The 15,545-nt window shown below is 41.8% G+C and overlaps 2 protein-coding genes across 2 annotated transcripts in view; one reads left to right on the top strand and one right to left on the bottom strand.

Annotated features, from left to right (window-relative positions):
- Window positions 1-10,381, top strand: part of EIF2AK4 (eukaryotic translation initiation factor 2 alpha kinase 4) — a 41,774-nt gene extending 31,393 nt beyond the window's left edge. Inside the window, exons 27-39 of the mRNA XM_083449732.1 lie at window positions 471-536; window positions 1,769-1,939; window positions 3,434-3,568; window positions 3,651-3,758; window positions 4,289-4,417; window positions 5,242-5,328; window positions 5,557-5,669; window positions 6,591-6,649; window positions 7,135-7,232; window positions 8,583-8,648; window positions 8,939-8,983; window positions 9,378-9,496; window positions 10,086-10,381. Coding sequence (XP_083305858.1) covers window positions 471-536; window positions 1,769-1,939; window positions 3,434-3,568; window positions 3,651-3,758; window positions 4,289-4,417; window positions 5,242-5,328; window positions 5,557-5,669; window positions 6,591-6,649; window positions 7,135-7,232; window positions 8,583-8,648; window positions 8,939-8,983; window positions 9,378-9,496; window positions 10,086-10,143 — 1,254 coding nt within the window. The 3' untranslated portion in view covers window positions 10,144-10,381. The remainder of the gene's footprint in view (window positions 1-470; window positions 537-1,768; window positions 1,940-3,433; window positions 3,569-3,650; window positions 3,759-4,288; window positions 4,418-5,241; window positions 5,329-5,556; window positions 5,670-6,590; window positions 6,650-7,134; window positions 7,233-8,582; window positions 8,649-8,938; window positions 8,984-9,377; window positions 9,497-10,085) is intronic.
- Window positions 10,382-11,399: 1,018 nt separating this feature from the next.
- SRP14 (signal recognition particle 14) lies at window positions 11,400-14,800 on the bottom strand. Its single transcript, XM_083451341.1, has 5 exons — window positions 14,644-14,800; window positions 14,045-14,117; window positions 12,713-12,825; window positions 11,993-12,025; window positions 11,400-11,784 (listed from the first exon to the last, which is right to left on the bottom strand). Exons 1-5 carry the CDS (start codon window positions 14,665-14,667, stop codon window positions 11,695-11,697), a joined length of 333 nt encoding a protein of 110 aa, XP_083307467.1. The 5' UTR covers window positions 14,668-14,800; the 3' UTR covers window positions 11,400-11,694.
- Between the last annotated feature and the right edge of the window lie 745 nt (window positions 14,801-15,545).

Below are 15,545 nucleotides of genomic sequence, written 5' to 3'. Positions count from 1 at the left end.
AGACTTTTTTTAACACTCCCAAGCATTTGAATGTTGATGTATGTCTCTCACTCAGTGGATTATTTTTAACTGTTTCTTTCTTGTATTTTTTAATTTGCAAATACAACAAAATGTTCTGTCACAGTGATCATTTGTGGGAAATATGTACTTGGGGGATGTTTAGTGTGATCACTTTTAGTTATAATTGGTGTATGGTTTTTAATATTTCTTCATTTTCTATGTAAGTTTCCTTGCGACCTTCCAATAGAAGGAGACACGTAGATAAAGTTTAGTAATAATCTGCATATAAATGTTGAACATTTTACGGGTGACAGGACAGAAATTTAAATGTCACATTTTAATTTTTTTAAATAAAATTTAAGCACTGCTTGGTTTTTAAAAAACACAAATTCTCTTTTAAGTCCCCCCCAAAAAACTAGAAATAAGAGAATATCAAACAGCTTGTATGTTGATCATTTATTTTGCTGCAGACTGAAAAATTAACTAAAAGAGAAGTGGAAGCCAAGTTCTGCAACATTTCTCTATCATCCAACAGTGTAAGTAATATAAAAAATGCCTTGGTTATGTGTGTGTGTTATTTTTGATGTATACATACATTTATACCCCACACTTGAGCCCTGAGAGATTCTCAGAGTGGTTAAAAATTAAAAGCAACATGTTCAGTTTTCTTTCATAGTACTGTGGAGGTTCAAGAGAGTGTGCAAATACTTCCATGAGCATTTTACTTAACCTTTCTTTTTATATTCTCTTTCCCATTTATAACAGGCAGGACATAGCTACTCCCTCCCAGTCTTTTACATTGGTTGGCTTTGACCTGCATGCATTTTATATTTAACTTAGCTGAGATTTCTCTATTGGAAACAGACAGTATTTAAACATACTGAAACCACAGGGAACTGTTGCCAATATGCAGATCACACCCATTTTTCTATCTGAATCAGGAAAGGGCACTAAGGTGCAAGCTCAGTGCTTGGAGGCAGCAGTGAGCTGGAAGAAGGCCAGTAAATTGGAAGCTGAATCATGAAAAGCAGATATGCTCCAGCATGGTCACTGGAAGCTCAGGAGTGCCTGTTTCCAGCTCAAGCTGATTCACCAACTTTGGCTACTTTGGGGTGGAGATGACTCGTCCATTGTACTCCATGCTCTGGTGACTTCCAGAATAGGTTGTTGCAACACACTCTCGATGGCGCTGCCCTTGAAGATGATGCAGAAACTTCAACTGGTACAAAATGTTGGTTCAGAATACTGGCTGCGGCTCCATTTAGAACTCACATAAAGGACCCCTGACTATTAGGTCCAGTCGTGACAGACTCTGGGGTTGTGGCGTTCATCTCGCTTTACTGGCCGAGGGAGCCGGCGTACAGCTTCCGGGTCATATGGCCTGCATGACTAAGCCGCTTCTGGTGAACCAGAGCAGTGCACGGAAACGCCGTTTACCTTCCTGCCGGAGCGGTGCCTATTTATCTACTTGCACTTTGACATGCTTTTGAACTGCTAGGTTGGCAGGAGCAGGGACCGAGCAACGTGAGCGCACCCCATTGCGGGGATTCGAACCGCCGACATTCCGATCAGCAAGTCCTAGGCTCTGTGGTTTAACCCACAGCACCACCTGCGTCCCTAGAACTCACATAGTCCCATTTTAAAACAGCTGCTTTGTTTGCCAGTTTGTTTTGCTGATAGGGCTTTCTGCTCTTGTGCCTTTAGTTCCAACCAGCACGTAGCAATTCCTACATATGTGCTTTATTTATACCCATCTCTTGCCTTTCAGCTTGCTCAGCTGTACAAATTCATTGAACAGAAAGGGGAGTTGCAAGATCTGATGCCATTGTTAAACACGATATTGAAGCAAAAGACAGGGGCCACCTCGCTGGTGAAACTTGGCATGAAAGAGCTTGAGGAAACAGTGGGTCTGCTAAAGAAACTTGGCATAAAAATTCAGGTTTGTAATAGTTTTTAAAGTCAAAATAAATGGGTTAGAATGGTATTTCTTATGTGTCAGGCCACTGATTAATCGTAGCAGATCTTCTGGATTTAATTGCCATAAAGAAAGCACCTACTGAAGCTAGTCACCTTAAGTGCACAACATGTAAAAAATTTACAATATGTAGTATTGGGGGGCTTTTACTTTAAAGGGGGTGGGAGATCTGACCAGTTTACTTACCGTATTTTTCGCTCTATAACGCGCACCCGACCATAGCACACACGTAGTTTTTAGAGGAGGGGGGGGGGAAATCTAAATGAAACAGTGGATGTATGATTTTGTGGTTCATGCTGTGGCCACAGACATGTGATCTGACAGTGAGTTTGGAGTAGCCCAGTGCAAAAATCCTGAGGATCCATGTGGATCCATGCTTTGTAACCAGGTTTTTCCCCACTGTGGCCCCAGGCAACAGTGGGTGCGTGATTTTTTTTGGTGCAAGATGTAGCCATGGACATGCTATGTGATCTGATGGTGAATTTGGGGTGACCCAGTGCAAAAATCCTGAGGATCTATGTGGATCCGTGCTTTGTAACCACCTTTTAAGTGGGGAGGGAAGGAAAAGCACTCAAGGGACAAGGAGCACACGTGGGGTGTGTGGAGAAGGATGCTGCTAATAATGCAGGAGAGGGGTTTAAGGGGAGAAGGAACACGCCTGGGGTGGGTGGAGAAGGATGCTGCTAATAATGAAGAAGAGGGGTATAAGGGGAGAAGGCTCCTCTCCTCTCCCACTTTGCTCCTTTAAAGCAGGCAGGCCCTGCTTTTCTCCCTCCTCCCCGCTCATCCCCGGCTTAGTGAGCTGAAAAACTTTGCTGCTATGTAGCGAGCTGAGTGGGGAGGAGAGAGGGACAGAAAGCCTGCTTGCTTTAAAGGAACCAACCAGACAGGAGCCGCTTACACTCGTGTAAGTGGCTCCTCTCCTCTCCCTCTTTGCTCCTTTAAAGAAGCAGGCTCTCTGTCCCTCTCTCCTCCCCACTCAGCAGCTCTTCTCCCGCTTTGCTGTTTCAAAGTGAGCCACAGAGGAGGGAAGGAAGGGGAACCATGGATCCTCTGCTCACAACTGCAGCAGATCCCCCCCACCACCCGTAGGCATTCCCTCCATAACACGCACAGACATTTCCCCTTACTTTCTAGGAGGAAAAAAAGTGAGTGTTATGGTGCAAAAAATACGGTAGGTCATTAATTGAAAATGACCAGTCGTACACCAGTGCAGAGGATAAGCTTGAGACAGATTGATAACAATAGCTCTTGCACACCCCACCCTGTGAAAAGCCTGGCAGAAGGGGATAGATGCTGTTTAGGATCACTGTTGCTTTCCTTAGGGAATTTCAATTCTCATTTTAGTACCTGAAATAACTTTACATGCTTGTTAATTTGAACATTTGTACCATTTCTGCTTACTGCAGTTGCCTTAAGTCTAAGACGACAACATAAACTCAACGTTTTATCTTGCAGGTATCCATAAATTTGGGGCTGGTTTATAAGATACAGCAACACAATGGAATTATTTTTCAGTTTATTGCATATATTAAACGCAGACACAGGATAGTTACTGACATTCTCGCTGCTGGGGGAAGATATGATCATTTGGTGAGTGCTTAGAAATTTGTGCTTATAAATTTAAGCTGTGATTGATACTTTTCTAGTATACCTCTGCTTTTTGTCTTCTCAGATTCCACAGTTCAGAGGCCCACAAGCAGTTGGCCCAGTTCCTTCAGCAGTTGGAGTCAGCATAGCTATAGACAGAATAAGCTCAGCAGTTTTGAGTATGGAAGAGCAGGTACGTTTGCATTCCTCTGCATTACCTTCTTAAAATCATTTAAATGTAAACTCAGCAAAGAGTAACAAAGCTGCAGAAGTGTTAATCTCTCTCAAACATTATCAATGACATGAAAATATAGCAAATAGTCTTAAGACTGGTAATGCTTGTTTCACTTAAGATTTTCATTGCTGTAATTGGGATCCTGCAAATGGTGAGGGTGGAACTAATACCTGGATGCTTCCAACTGTGTAATGTAGAAATGCATGTAAACTTTTTTTTTTAGAGGAAAAAGCAGTTAAACTCTTGGTTTCCAAAAAGTCTCTGTCGGCTTCTCCAAATTGTTGTTTGCCCCCAGCCTGTGCACCTTCCAAGATGTCCAAATAATTATGATTATTAACCAAGAATATGACCATTATTTAGCAGCTAGGACTGCTTTATCTCTATCAAAAGCAAAGTTCACTGCCATTCTGACTTGTTTCAAAACCAGTGGTGGGGCAGTTCCTCAAGGATTCTAACCATTTGGTCCTCCCCCCTTCCTTTTCTTCCAGATTACAGTGAGCTCTTGCGACCTGTTAGTCGTTAGTGTTGGCCAAACGTCAATGGCAAGAGCTCTCAATATTGTTCAGAAGCTCTGGGCTGCTGGAATTGCTGCTGAAATCATGTACGACTGGTCCCAGGTAAATCGCCTAATATATTCATCATAGCACTCAATAACTTCCAGCTGCACAGCAGGACTCTCCCCCCCCCCCCACACCCTTGATTTGTTCTGTCCCCCTGGAACATATTTGGGGATGATTGACGGAGTGACTCCTGTTGTGTAGCTTGTTCCACCCGTACAAGGATTTACAGTGGTACCTCAGGTTACATACGCTTCGGGTTACAGACTCCACTAACCCAGAAATATTACCTCGGGTTAAGAACTTTGCTTCAGGATGAGAACAGAAATTGTGTTCCGGCGGCGCGGCGGCAGCAGGAGGCCCCATTATCTAAAGTGGTGCTTCAGGTTAAGAACAGTTTCATGTTAAGGACAGACCTCCAGAACGAATTAAGTACTGAACCTGAGGTACCACTGTAGTTGAATCCCACCCCTTGGGTCCCACTTTAAAATTGTTGAAACCTTATAAAGCTCAACAACATATCTTGTATGAGCACTTCTCAAGTTTGCCCAAGCCGAGAAAACTTGATACTTTTGCCTGGTTTGGATTATATTTATTACATTTTTTAAAATATTTCCATTCTTCCCTGAGAACTTAGAGGGGTGCAAAATTATCCCTCCTCCCCTCCCCGCCCTTATCCCCACTGCAACTCTGTGAAGTAGATCAAGCTGAATGACAGTGACTGGCCCAAGCAAGCTTGGTGGGAAGGGAGGGATTTGAAGCCGGCTCTCCTCAGTTCAAGTGCATCATTCTCAGCCACACTGTCTTTCTGTGTGTCTATCCAGAAAACATTCAGTGCTGTGAAATCTAATCTTTATTTTTTGTGTAATTTGTGGTCGTTTTAGTCCCAGGAGGAACTGCAGGAATATTGCAGGTGTTCCGGGATCACCTACGTGGCCCTCGTCTCTGATAAAGAAGGAAATCATGTAAAGGTAAAAAAGTGCCTGGGTTGCATCTTTCCCCTTCTGCTTTTCTTCGCCTGTTGTTTCTGCCCTGTTTGCTCACACTCCCAAATGTTGGGCGCTCTTTTGCACAGCGTTGTCTGAGGACACATAATGCAGCCACCTCGCTGATGATGCTGAAAGGAGGTCTAAGTCTGATCAGTGTCTGAATGGGAGCAATTCAAAGGGGAATCAAACACCTATTTTGCATTTTTGTAGGTGAAATCGTTTGAGAAGGAAAGGCAGACAGAGAAAAGGATTTTGGAATCTGATCTAGTAGATCATCTGGCTCAGAAACTGAGGACCAAATTCTGTGACGAAAGAAGCAACAGGTAGCTATAATGCGTAGTAACTTGGGGAAATAAGACACTAATTGCAGTAGGAGTAGGAGTGGTAAAATTTGTATGCCACTTTCCCATATAAATGTGTTCCAAGGTGGCTCACAACAGAACAAAAACGCAAATCAGTACACCGTTACAATAACAATCAAATGCAAAATCATTTCAAAACACAAGGCCACAAATACCACATTTTGATTATATGTGTTTGTGTGAGTTTTAGACAGTCACAAGCATAATCCTTCCAGCAGTGTTGTTAGGCTCTGGTGCAGCTCATTGAACAGCAGCCTTCCTGGTTGATTTTGCAAACAGCTCAGGATAAATAAGTGCATATTGTTTGGAGTAAAATACAGAAGTCGTCATGTGCTGAACAACATAACAATTTATCACATCACCTTTTGATTTATTACCTAAATTGGTGATCGTGTGGAAGGGGCATCTGAACTGCCACTTCCAGAGCCATTCTGGCTCACATTGGCCAGGGCCATACTTTGGTCCCCCTCCAGTTCCTTAGTTGTTCAACCCTGCACCATTGGTTCCTCCCTCTATCCCAGGTGTTGTGAAGCTAGGCAGTCATCAGACATCTCTCATGAATCTAGAGATCCAGTGGATCAAAGTCTGTCTGTCACCCCCTTGAATGCCCCATTTGGGGCCTTACTACCACCAAAAGAACTTTTGGTAGTAGATCTTCGCCTGCAGACCTATTCAGAGGTGTAGTAGGAGACACCGCCCTCCACCAGTGAAGCTAGTTGCTGCTGACAGACACCCCCACTGTGTCCTAACCCTTTCCAGGCATGCAGATCTGAGGAGGATTGTTCCATTGTTCAGAATGTCTTACTTTTATGTTAATATTGAAGAAAGCAGTTTATAATAGCAAATGTTTTGAGCAACCTGTTTGCTCTGTTTTTGTTTTAGGGAAATTTCTGATAATCTGCCAGCACCAAATCTAAAAGGATCATTTTCTAATACCTCAGGTATGTACTTTATACATAGGTATATACTAACGGTTAGACTATATATTAATTTAGTAGTGTTCATTGCACAGATCATGTACATTACAGCAGATGCTGCACGTTAATTGTATATTGAACATAACTAATTTTATATTTTAGCAAGTTCTTTCATGGAAAATGCAGTTCTTTGGCACCTAAATTATATATATTTCGGGACCTACCCTGCTCTTTCAACTGCAAATTTTTTTCACTGATTTTAATATTGTATATATATATTGTTGTAACCACCCTGGGACCTCTCACTGAAGGGCAAATATGAAGTCTTATCTAATAGTGAAACCTAGTTGTTTGTGTGTATTCAGCTTTGCAAGAAACTACAATAGTTCAGTGCAGGCTAACATTAAAAATGCTTTCAAGGACATAGTACATGAAGACTTGTTATATAGCTTTTTGTCTCTTTTAAGTGTAAGAGAGGCATTTCTAACTGAATATTTGAATCATCTTAGGTTTGTCTGAGCCACATGGAACTGTAGTGGTACCAAATGTCTGCATTGTACCATCAGAGAAGTTGTCTGCAAGTGCCAGGCGGCGCTATGAAGTTCAGGTATCATGAATGAAGCTCTCCTTTTAGTAGCTACATCCCAATGTTTCCGTAGCAGTGAGGTCTCACCCACAAATGGCATATGTGTCAGGGACACAGAAAAGAAGATAGGAAGCTGTCTTGCACCAAATCAGACCTTCACAAGTCAGTCAGGCTCAGTACTGCTTACACCAGGATATGACTTCCAAAAGCTGATGAGACTCCAGTTCCCATAATTCTTGACAATCGACCATGCTCTGTGGGGCTGAGAGGAGCTGGAGCACAGCAGCATCTGAAGGAGCAGAGCTTCCCCATCTCTCCTCTACATTTACTAGCGGCGACTCTCCCGTTTCAGACATGAGCATTTCCCAGCCCTGCCTGGAGATGCCAGGACCATCTGCATGGGATGCAAATGCACATGGCTGAAACTTGCCACATGAAACCTTGCCTGCCAGGCTGCTAGTTGTCTTAAAATGCCTAGCTTCAAACTAATACATAGCCCTTAAGCTTCATCATTTCAGCCGGCTTCAGCATACTGAACTCCATCTTGGATTGTGGTTTCTGTTCAGGGTTATTTGGCAAAATAGGTTGCCCTCAAGGTGCTTCACATTATTTCCCAACTTGCGAATGTGATCAAGAAGCAATACTGACAACTTAAGTCCATCGAATCTTCTTTGCTTTTATATTGTTTGAAGAATAAATATAGAGGCATGTGTGCATCAAAATATCCATGATTGTGAGAGGTGTGCAATTCACATTGCCGCTCACCATCCTAGTGGAGTTGTTTGGAAGGCTTTTTCAGGACCGAGTCAATAATATTTGCACACTAGGGGGAGCTGTTTTTATTTTAAGGATTTATACCCTGCTCTTTGAACACTTTAAACAATCTAATTTGTAGAATGCATTGTGTGGGTGGACGTGCAAGTGGATATGCAGCTAAACCCCCTGCACACCTGGCTGTTGGATGTTTGATATATATGGGGATTTTCATTTTGATGCTTCTGTGAAAACACTGTAACATGTAGCACAGTTCAGTGAGAGAGACTTGGCTTGAGAGTAAAGTGGACCCTCCAGATACAAACGTAATTCATTCCTGGGGTCTGTTCGCACCCCACAAATTACGTAAATATAGGCGTGCTTCTGAACACACACATGGCGCATTTGCGCGCTTATGCGCATGCGCATGGTGAAACCAGGAAGTATACAATTCCGGGTTTGCCATGGCTGTAACCCAAAGATTCTGTATCCAGAGGGATATGTAAGTAGAGGTACGACTGTATACAGTTCAACAGGATTGCTTGTTTTTGTTTTGATATGAAAAGGAATCATCAGCTTTGTCTGTATGTGCATCTTAAAACCAAATGTAATTTCCAGGTACAAACCAAACTCCAGACCTGCATTGCTACTCTGCAACAGAAAAGTGAAGTTGAAATTTTAGCAGTAAGTATCTTTGTTGTGGAAATTAAATGTATGCCACCTTGAGCTCCTTGGGAGAAAAAGATGAGATATAAATGCAATAAATAAATATAGGGGGGAAATATAGAGGAACAAAGTGTTCAAGTTATTATTCCCATTTCCCCTTTCCAATTTAATTTTATTTCCAAGGCCATGCAGTCTTTAGAAAATTCAGATGAAAGATTTGAGAAGTTTAAAGTGGATTAACTCAAATGCAACTTGCATTTCATACATATTCCAAACTTACATTGATTTAATTTTTGTTTTTCCTGCAGGTGGATCTGCCGAAGGAATCTATAATGCACTTTTTATCATTAGAGGTAAAAAAACCTATGACTGTCTAGTTCTTAATGAAAGCCCATGCTAACTTAAATAGGCTTGAAATTCCCACTTGTCAGGTACAGCAAGGAAAGCAGTATTTCCCTCTGTAGAATTTATGCCCACTTAGAGCCAAACATCTACAGAAAGTTTATGTATAACTGTCCCCCCAATCCAACCTCCCCCTTTCCAAGTTTGCTGCTGTCAAAACAGACCTGGACTTTTATATACACTACACTTCGGTAAGAGCTAATATCAACAATCAAGCTGACATTCTCAACACAGTGCACACTATCATATCATATCATACCAACATATTAGGCACTCAGCGTATTACACACCATACCTACTCCACAATAAAACATTTGCCAGTTAATTACTATTTCCTCTTCTCAGTGTGATGCAGATGAACAAACCTTCTATTCAACTGTCAAACAGCTGATGTCACGATTGCCGAAACAAAGATACATTGAACTAATCTGCGATGAAATCCACAATATTAAAATGAAAAAAAGGTAAGCATACTTGTAAGCATGATTAGATGGTGTGGAATTCTCATAGAAACCAACAAGTCATTTGCAAATTTCATTAAGGCTCAGGCAATATTCCACACCGATAGGGATAGTCAGATAAAGGCTCATTCAGTTCACAGGGTCCTCTCCTATTGCTCCCTGCCACATGACCAGAAAGAGGACTTCTGCACTTTACTTGTGACTTCAAAAAATCTCAGCTTACTGTTTTGTGCAAACCAGGAATCCTGGTTTACAACAAGCAACAGTTGCTTGGCTTGTTAAACCATTGGGCTGTATCCCAACAGTCATCACATTAGCATCAGGACTTGCTCTTATACCCAACGCCAGTATGATGATTTGACAGGAAGGAAATAAAAGTGCAGCGTAGAACTTTCATCCATAGGAGTGGCTGCTGTATGTGAACATAATTCATTCAATACCCTGTGGTCAGTATTTGAAGGAATAGAGTGTTTGTCAGCCACTGAAATTAAGGTGTCTACTTTCTCTTGTAAGAGCGGATTATCCAAGCTATGGAATATTCTAAATGACTGGGAGTAATGCTTTAAATGTTCTGTCTTTTTCTTTCTTGCAGAGTGCCTGTGCTTATCCTCTACACCTACAGAGATGACTATTACAAAATTATATTTTAGTACTGAATGTTCAAAGAGAATGAACTGGAAAACTACTTGGAACCAATACATGCTTCAAATCACGCTAATGTGAAGAAATGTTTTGCGCACACTTGTTACAGGGACTATGTCGGGACAACTTTTGAAGTATTAAGGATTTAGCTCCTGTGCCATACTTCCTTTACCTCCTTTAAAGCTGTAAATCTTTCCAGAATGTATTGTACAGTAGCCTTTTTTTTTATAAAGTCCTGTTTGATTATCTTGCTGTATTGCTGTCATTGTTTCAAGCAAAGCAGTGCGTGGAAGTTTCAACTAGTGACTTAAACAAGAGTTTTAGTATCCATAGCACCAAGCCCTAAAATCTCAACAACCCCCTCCTTGTCTGAAGGAGTCTTCTCATTCATCACGAGGACACAGCTGCAATCTATAGTGGCAGAAAACCCTCCCCCTTATTAGGGATCTAAATTGTTTTTTACTTGCCACTACTGCTGGCCCTGAACTTGAAGGGTGAAGAGAGGGGCCCTCAATTACTGCAGAGAGCAAGCAGCAGAGGCCACAAATTTCCTATACAGCCCAGTAAGGAGCCTGCCCTCGAAGCACTGTCTGTCTCATTCTGTTGGCAGAAATCAGCTACTGTAAATGGGAGTATTCATTGGGGATAGATCAGGGCTGACAAGGTAACATTTAGAGTATCCCTATGAGGTTTACCATGAGTTTTGGAATCCAACATCTGGGGGACTGCAGGTTAGCTGCCCAATTGACACCATAAGGACTGTTAAGCAATCTAGTTCTAGCTTGCTGAGAGAAGAGTCATACTAACAACCGTGACCCAAGTTCATCCATTTTAAATCCAGCAGTCTCAAATACAATGTAGGTTTCCTATTGTGTTTCCTCTACCTACCAACCTATGTGTAAGCACAATTAGAAACCCGTAATACTGACTTGTAATGGAATGTACTTTATACAAGAATTTAGAATCAGGATAGTTCAAAAATGATGTTAAACACAAGCATACTAAAAGTGATTTAGAACATGAGTCATAAACTATTTAAAGTCAAGTTTTCAACGCAGATTGCAGCACAATTCCTTGTCAAATTCTTGTGGCTCACAAAGGTATTGACCTCCAACTTTACTCCAATCATAAAAAACCTTGAAGCTGTTAATAAGAGAAACACCAAAGCAAATTTTTACCTAGTTTCATTTCTATTGCAACTTTTGCTGTACACTAGGCCCCATTTGATCAGTATTAAAGGCAGACAGAAAGTTTCAGTATAAGATGATTTCAAATATTAATCCTTTATTCTTGTACTATTTCACCCAAAAGATGGGTTCCCCCCAACAACCAACCACTCAGCCCAACAACAACTCAGAGCAGATACAAAATCCAACAGCATCTACAATATATGTATTGTGATTCTATCCCACATATCACAATCCAAAGAGTGTTTTCAATTTAAGATGTCTAGATTCTGGCTATCCACCAGAAGTAAGGTCAAAAGTAACAACATAAAGAAAAAACTGTTTACATGCTAGAATTCAGATCCACTGTAGGGGTAGAAACATTCTGTATTGTCACTGTGTTGCTTTGCTTTTCTTATTTTTGCTTTTCTTGTCTTTTTTCTTTAAACCGTCCATGTTAGCTCTGAGCAAATTTGAATAAGCCTGCAACCAAAACAATCAAAACATTTCAGAGAATGCATTCAAATTCCATAGAAGGATTACAAACAGTAGCAATTCATTTGCAGAATTAAAATATTGTAGTTACAAGTGCCCATCTTTCTCAGAGTGCCGCACTTCATTTATTGATTTTGTAATTTGAAGTTAATCCATAAAATGTTCTGAAATGGAAGTGAATCCGGTATACACTTACCATCTGGAATTTGTTGACTTCCTTTGAACTCACCTATTAAAAAAATAGTCATATGTTATTTTAAAAATTACAAGATAAAATGTCAACAACCTCTTCAAGAATTAGTCCCAGTGACCACCGCTTTCAGCTGAATAAATCAAATTATAGTCTAATAAGGGTTACAGCATCTTTATGGTTTAATGCCATGAATTGAGCTTTGGGGAACGGGGACAATTGCTTCTCAAAGAGCTTCAGGTAGCAACTTGAAAGGTTATGGAACTGAAAAAAGACTTCCCAAATGAATTTTTAAAGCAAGTCTCAAATTTTAAACTGCCATTGGCTAAATTCTCTCTCTTTTGCTTATGTATGCAGTGCCTTGGAAAGAATTGCACTAATCAATGTTGCAAGCAAATGGCATTCCTATTTATTGTGTTTTGCTGCTGTTCTTTTGTTTCCAGGTAACCTAGCAACAAAGGACTCTACCAACTGCTAATTTTGTGACTCTCCTTGCCAATGGAATTAAGATCTTTAGGAACTGCACTTTAATCCTTATGACAGTAGAAACATATAGTCTCAAGGATGAACATACCGAATCTACATATAAACACTTAAAATAAGGTTGATTAAACAAAATTAATTTGTGACAATTAGCAAGTAATTTCTTGACAAAACTAAAAAGAAATTTCCATTTATCTTCAGTCATGTTAGGACCCAACTGAGTGAAGCCTACCTAGTACCTACCACTGTGCTTATCTTTTTCTTCCCATCTGTTGCTCTAAGAAGACATTTGTTGTCTACAGGTTCAAAGCCCTCAATATGGCCCTTTCGTGGGATGGGTCTTGTCCGACCATCATCTATATTAAACAGAAGCATTAAACAAATATACATACACAACATCCAATAGTGGCGAAAGAATGCTGAAATGCAGGTTTGTACTTTTACAGCTTTGAAGTTTGTGTTGAAGATTAGGAGAATTCTGAATGTGGAAGCTGAGAAACAATAGCGTTGCTTTGTTTAAATTGGACACAAACGTGTATGTGGCTTTTTAAAGTGTATAATGGCTACGGTTAGATGCAAACAAATAGTCATCTCATCCCCCAATCCCACTAAGAGTGCCTCAAATATCTGGCTTAAAAGCAATCACTGGGGAATAAGGGAAGGTATGGCCAACCTAGCCTAGTTTTCAGGCATGGAGTGGAGGGTAGGAATCAGCTCAGAAGTGGCAGCAACAGACTGCTCAAAAAGATCGCTACTGCCACATTAATTCTTCCAACGACTCCACAGCAACCCCGTAGTTTGTTCTTGGGTACCTCCCCCGCAATAAGGTTGCTCAGACCAGAATGTGTGTTTTTTTTCTAAAAGTCTTTAAAGATTTTATTTGGCTTGGCTTTGGGGCAAACAGCTGCGAGCTGAGGTTTAATATTTACTGTGTTAAAAGAGGATCTCATCAATTTTATACCCCCATCTACTGTTCTCTGCTCCTAACTCTGGGATGGAGCAGGCTATAGAGTAAAAGTGTGGTTGCTTCTTTCTAGCCTTGGCTGGCAGAGACCAACGCTTAGGGTGGGAGCTCTACTGCAGTGGATGCCCAAACTACAGGGCACTTCTGCAGGCAGTTTTCCTGTGGAGGGCAGTCTACAAAAACTCAGAACAGGTTGTTTTGGTTAGCGCACTGGAGACTTTGAATCTACATAAGGGACCTGATCAGCTATGCCACCTGCTCCCTTCTTTCTTGGTTAAGGAGTTGGCAGGACCTAGGATGCGACAGTGTACTCACTGCTCTGCACCTCCCAGTCCCTCATTTAGAATTTCCTCCATCTAGCAAAAATTAAGCATGTATTAAAGAAGCTGAGAGCTACAGATACTATGGGTTTTCTTTGATTAACCACACATTTTTCAGTTCTCATACATGCCCATTTCAGCATTACTTCATTTATGCTAACAACTGCAGTACAAACTGGCTCACGACACTTTTTTTTTTTTAAAGGGGTGATATTGAAAAACAAAGTACTGGGCAAATACACAGGCATATCCACCATTCACAACTGCTGAAATAATTAACATAATACTTACATTTCTTTAGCGTGATATAGACGCTGCCTGTGCTCCTACATTTTTGAAACAATCTTGTAAGCTCCGTCAGAAACTGCAAACGAGAAACCCGTTTTCTGATTAAGAACAATCGCGGGTGAATGACGTTTATGGAATTCTTAACACAATCAAGGGCTGGGAAATAACCCTTGTTTTATTTTTTTCCCTTATTGCAGTTTCCAGTGACGCCGTCCGATTGCAATGCCTGCATTTTCGGGTCTCTATCCCCACCTTCACAAAGCAACAATTTATCAGGGCTGATAAATCCCTCCCCCCCCCAAAAAAAACCCCCAGCCCCCAAAAGGTGGGAATCCTGGCTGGTCTTCGTTTAAGAAACCAGGGGCGATACGCCTGAGAAATGAATGGATCTTGGTTTAACTAAGCGAGGGTAACGCAACTCGGGGGTTCATTAAAGCGAGCCAGGATCTCCGCACCGGAATCCTCACGGGAGGCACCGCCACGCCGCCCCCCGCCCCCCCCATGAGGCGGCCAAGCACAGAAAGCGGGTGGGTGGACCCGGCCCGGCTCTGCCTACCCGGCCCCCAACTCAAGGGACCCAGGAAAACGCGAGGCCGCGGCACCTGCTCGCTCTCCAGCAGCACCATAGCCGGCTCCTTTGCTCGCTCGCTCGGCGCCTGCAAGAGCCCCGTCACAATTCCGCGGAGCGAAGGAGCGGCCCGGAAACGGAAGTGCTTCTCGCCGCCGCGGAGGACGCAGCGCTCGGTGCGGCTAGAGGGGAAACCCCGCCCCCGATCTGGCTCGCTGCTGCCCCCGCTCGGCTGCAAGCGGTACTGCTCCGCCGTCCCCTGGGGTTTCAAACGGAGCGACCCGCGAACCTGTCATTTAAAGGCTAGTTAAGGGAGGGTGAGAGCCGGATTTAGGTTTGATGAGGCCGTAAGCTACTGAAGGTAGAGGGGCCCTTTATATGTCCAGCTGTCCTTTGTCAACAACAGATTGCCGCTTTTTTTATGTTGAATATAATATGGTAATTTATGGACCTAATAGGTATCTAAAGCCATTTGCCGCTGTTGCTGTATGTAGGTTTTATTTTATTTGTTTTTTATCTTATGTTTTGGAAATGTACATCCACTTTCCCCCCCCTTTATAGCTTGTTTAGCTTATACATAAATCCGGCACTGAGAAAGTGCAGCATCTTCTCCAAAGGCATCTCTGGATATTAGACTGGTGTTCAAGCGCATTCCTTTGGTTTCAAAAAACTCAGTATGAGAAGCATAATGTTTTCTAGGTCTGTCCTTCAAAATGCTGGACTTTCTTGGAAGGTTTTCCAGCCATTCCCTCCCCTTGTCTAAGGAAATGGACGGAGACGGGGGTGGAACTACACCTAATGGCTGCGCATTCAGCGGAATGTCTTATTTAATTTATTATTATTATTTCTGTTTTGTTTTTTTCTATTTTAATGTTATGTTGTGAACCACGGGTATAAGGCAGTATACAAATAAAATAAATACTGCATATCTTAGAA

The sequence above is a fragment of the Podarcis tiliguerta genome (genome assembly GCF_965153285.1).
Source record: "Podarcis tiliguerta genome assembly, chromosome: 1".
Lineage (NCBI taxonomy): Eukaryota > Metazoa > Chordata > Lepidosauria > Squamata > Lacertidae > Podarcis > Podarcis tiliguerta.
The sequence above is the reverse complement of the archived record's forward strand: the minus strand, read 5'-3'. Positions and strand labels throughout refer to the sequence as shown.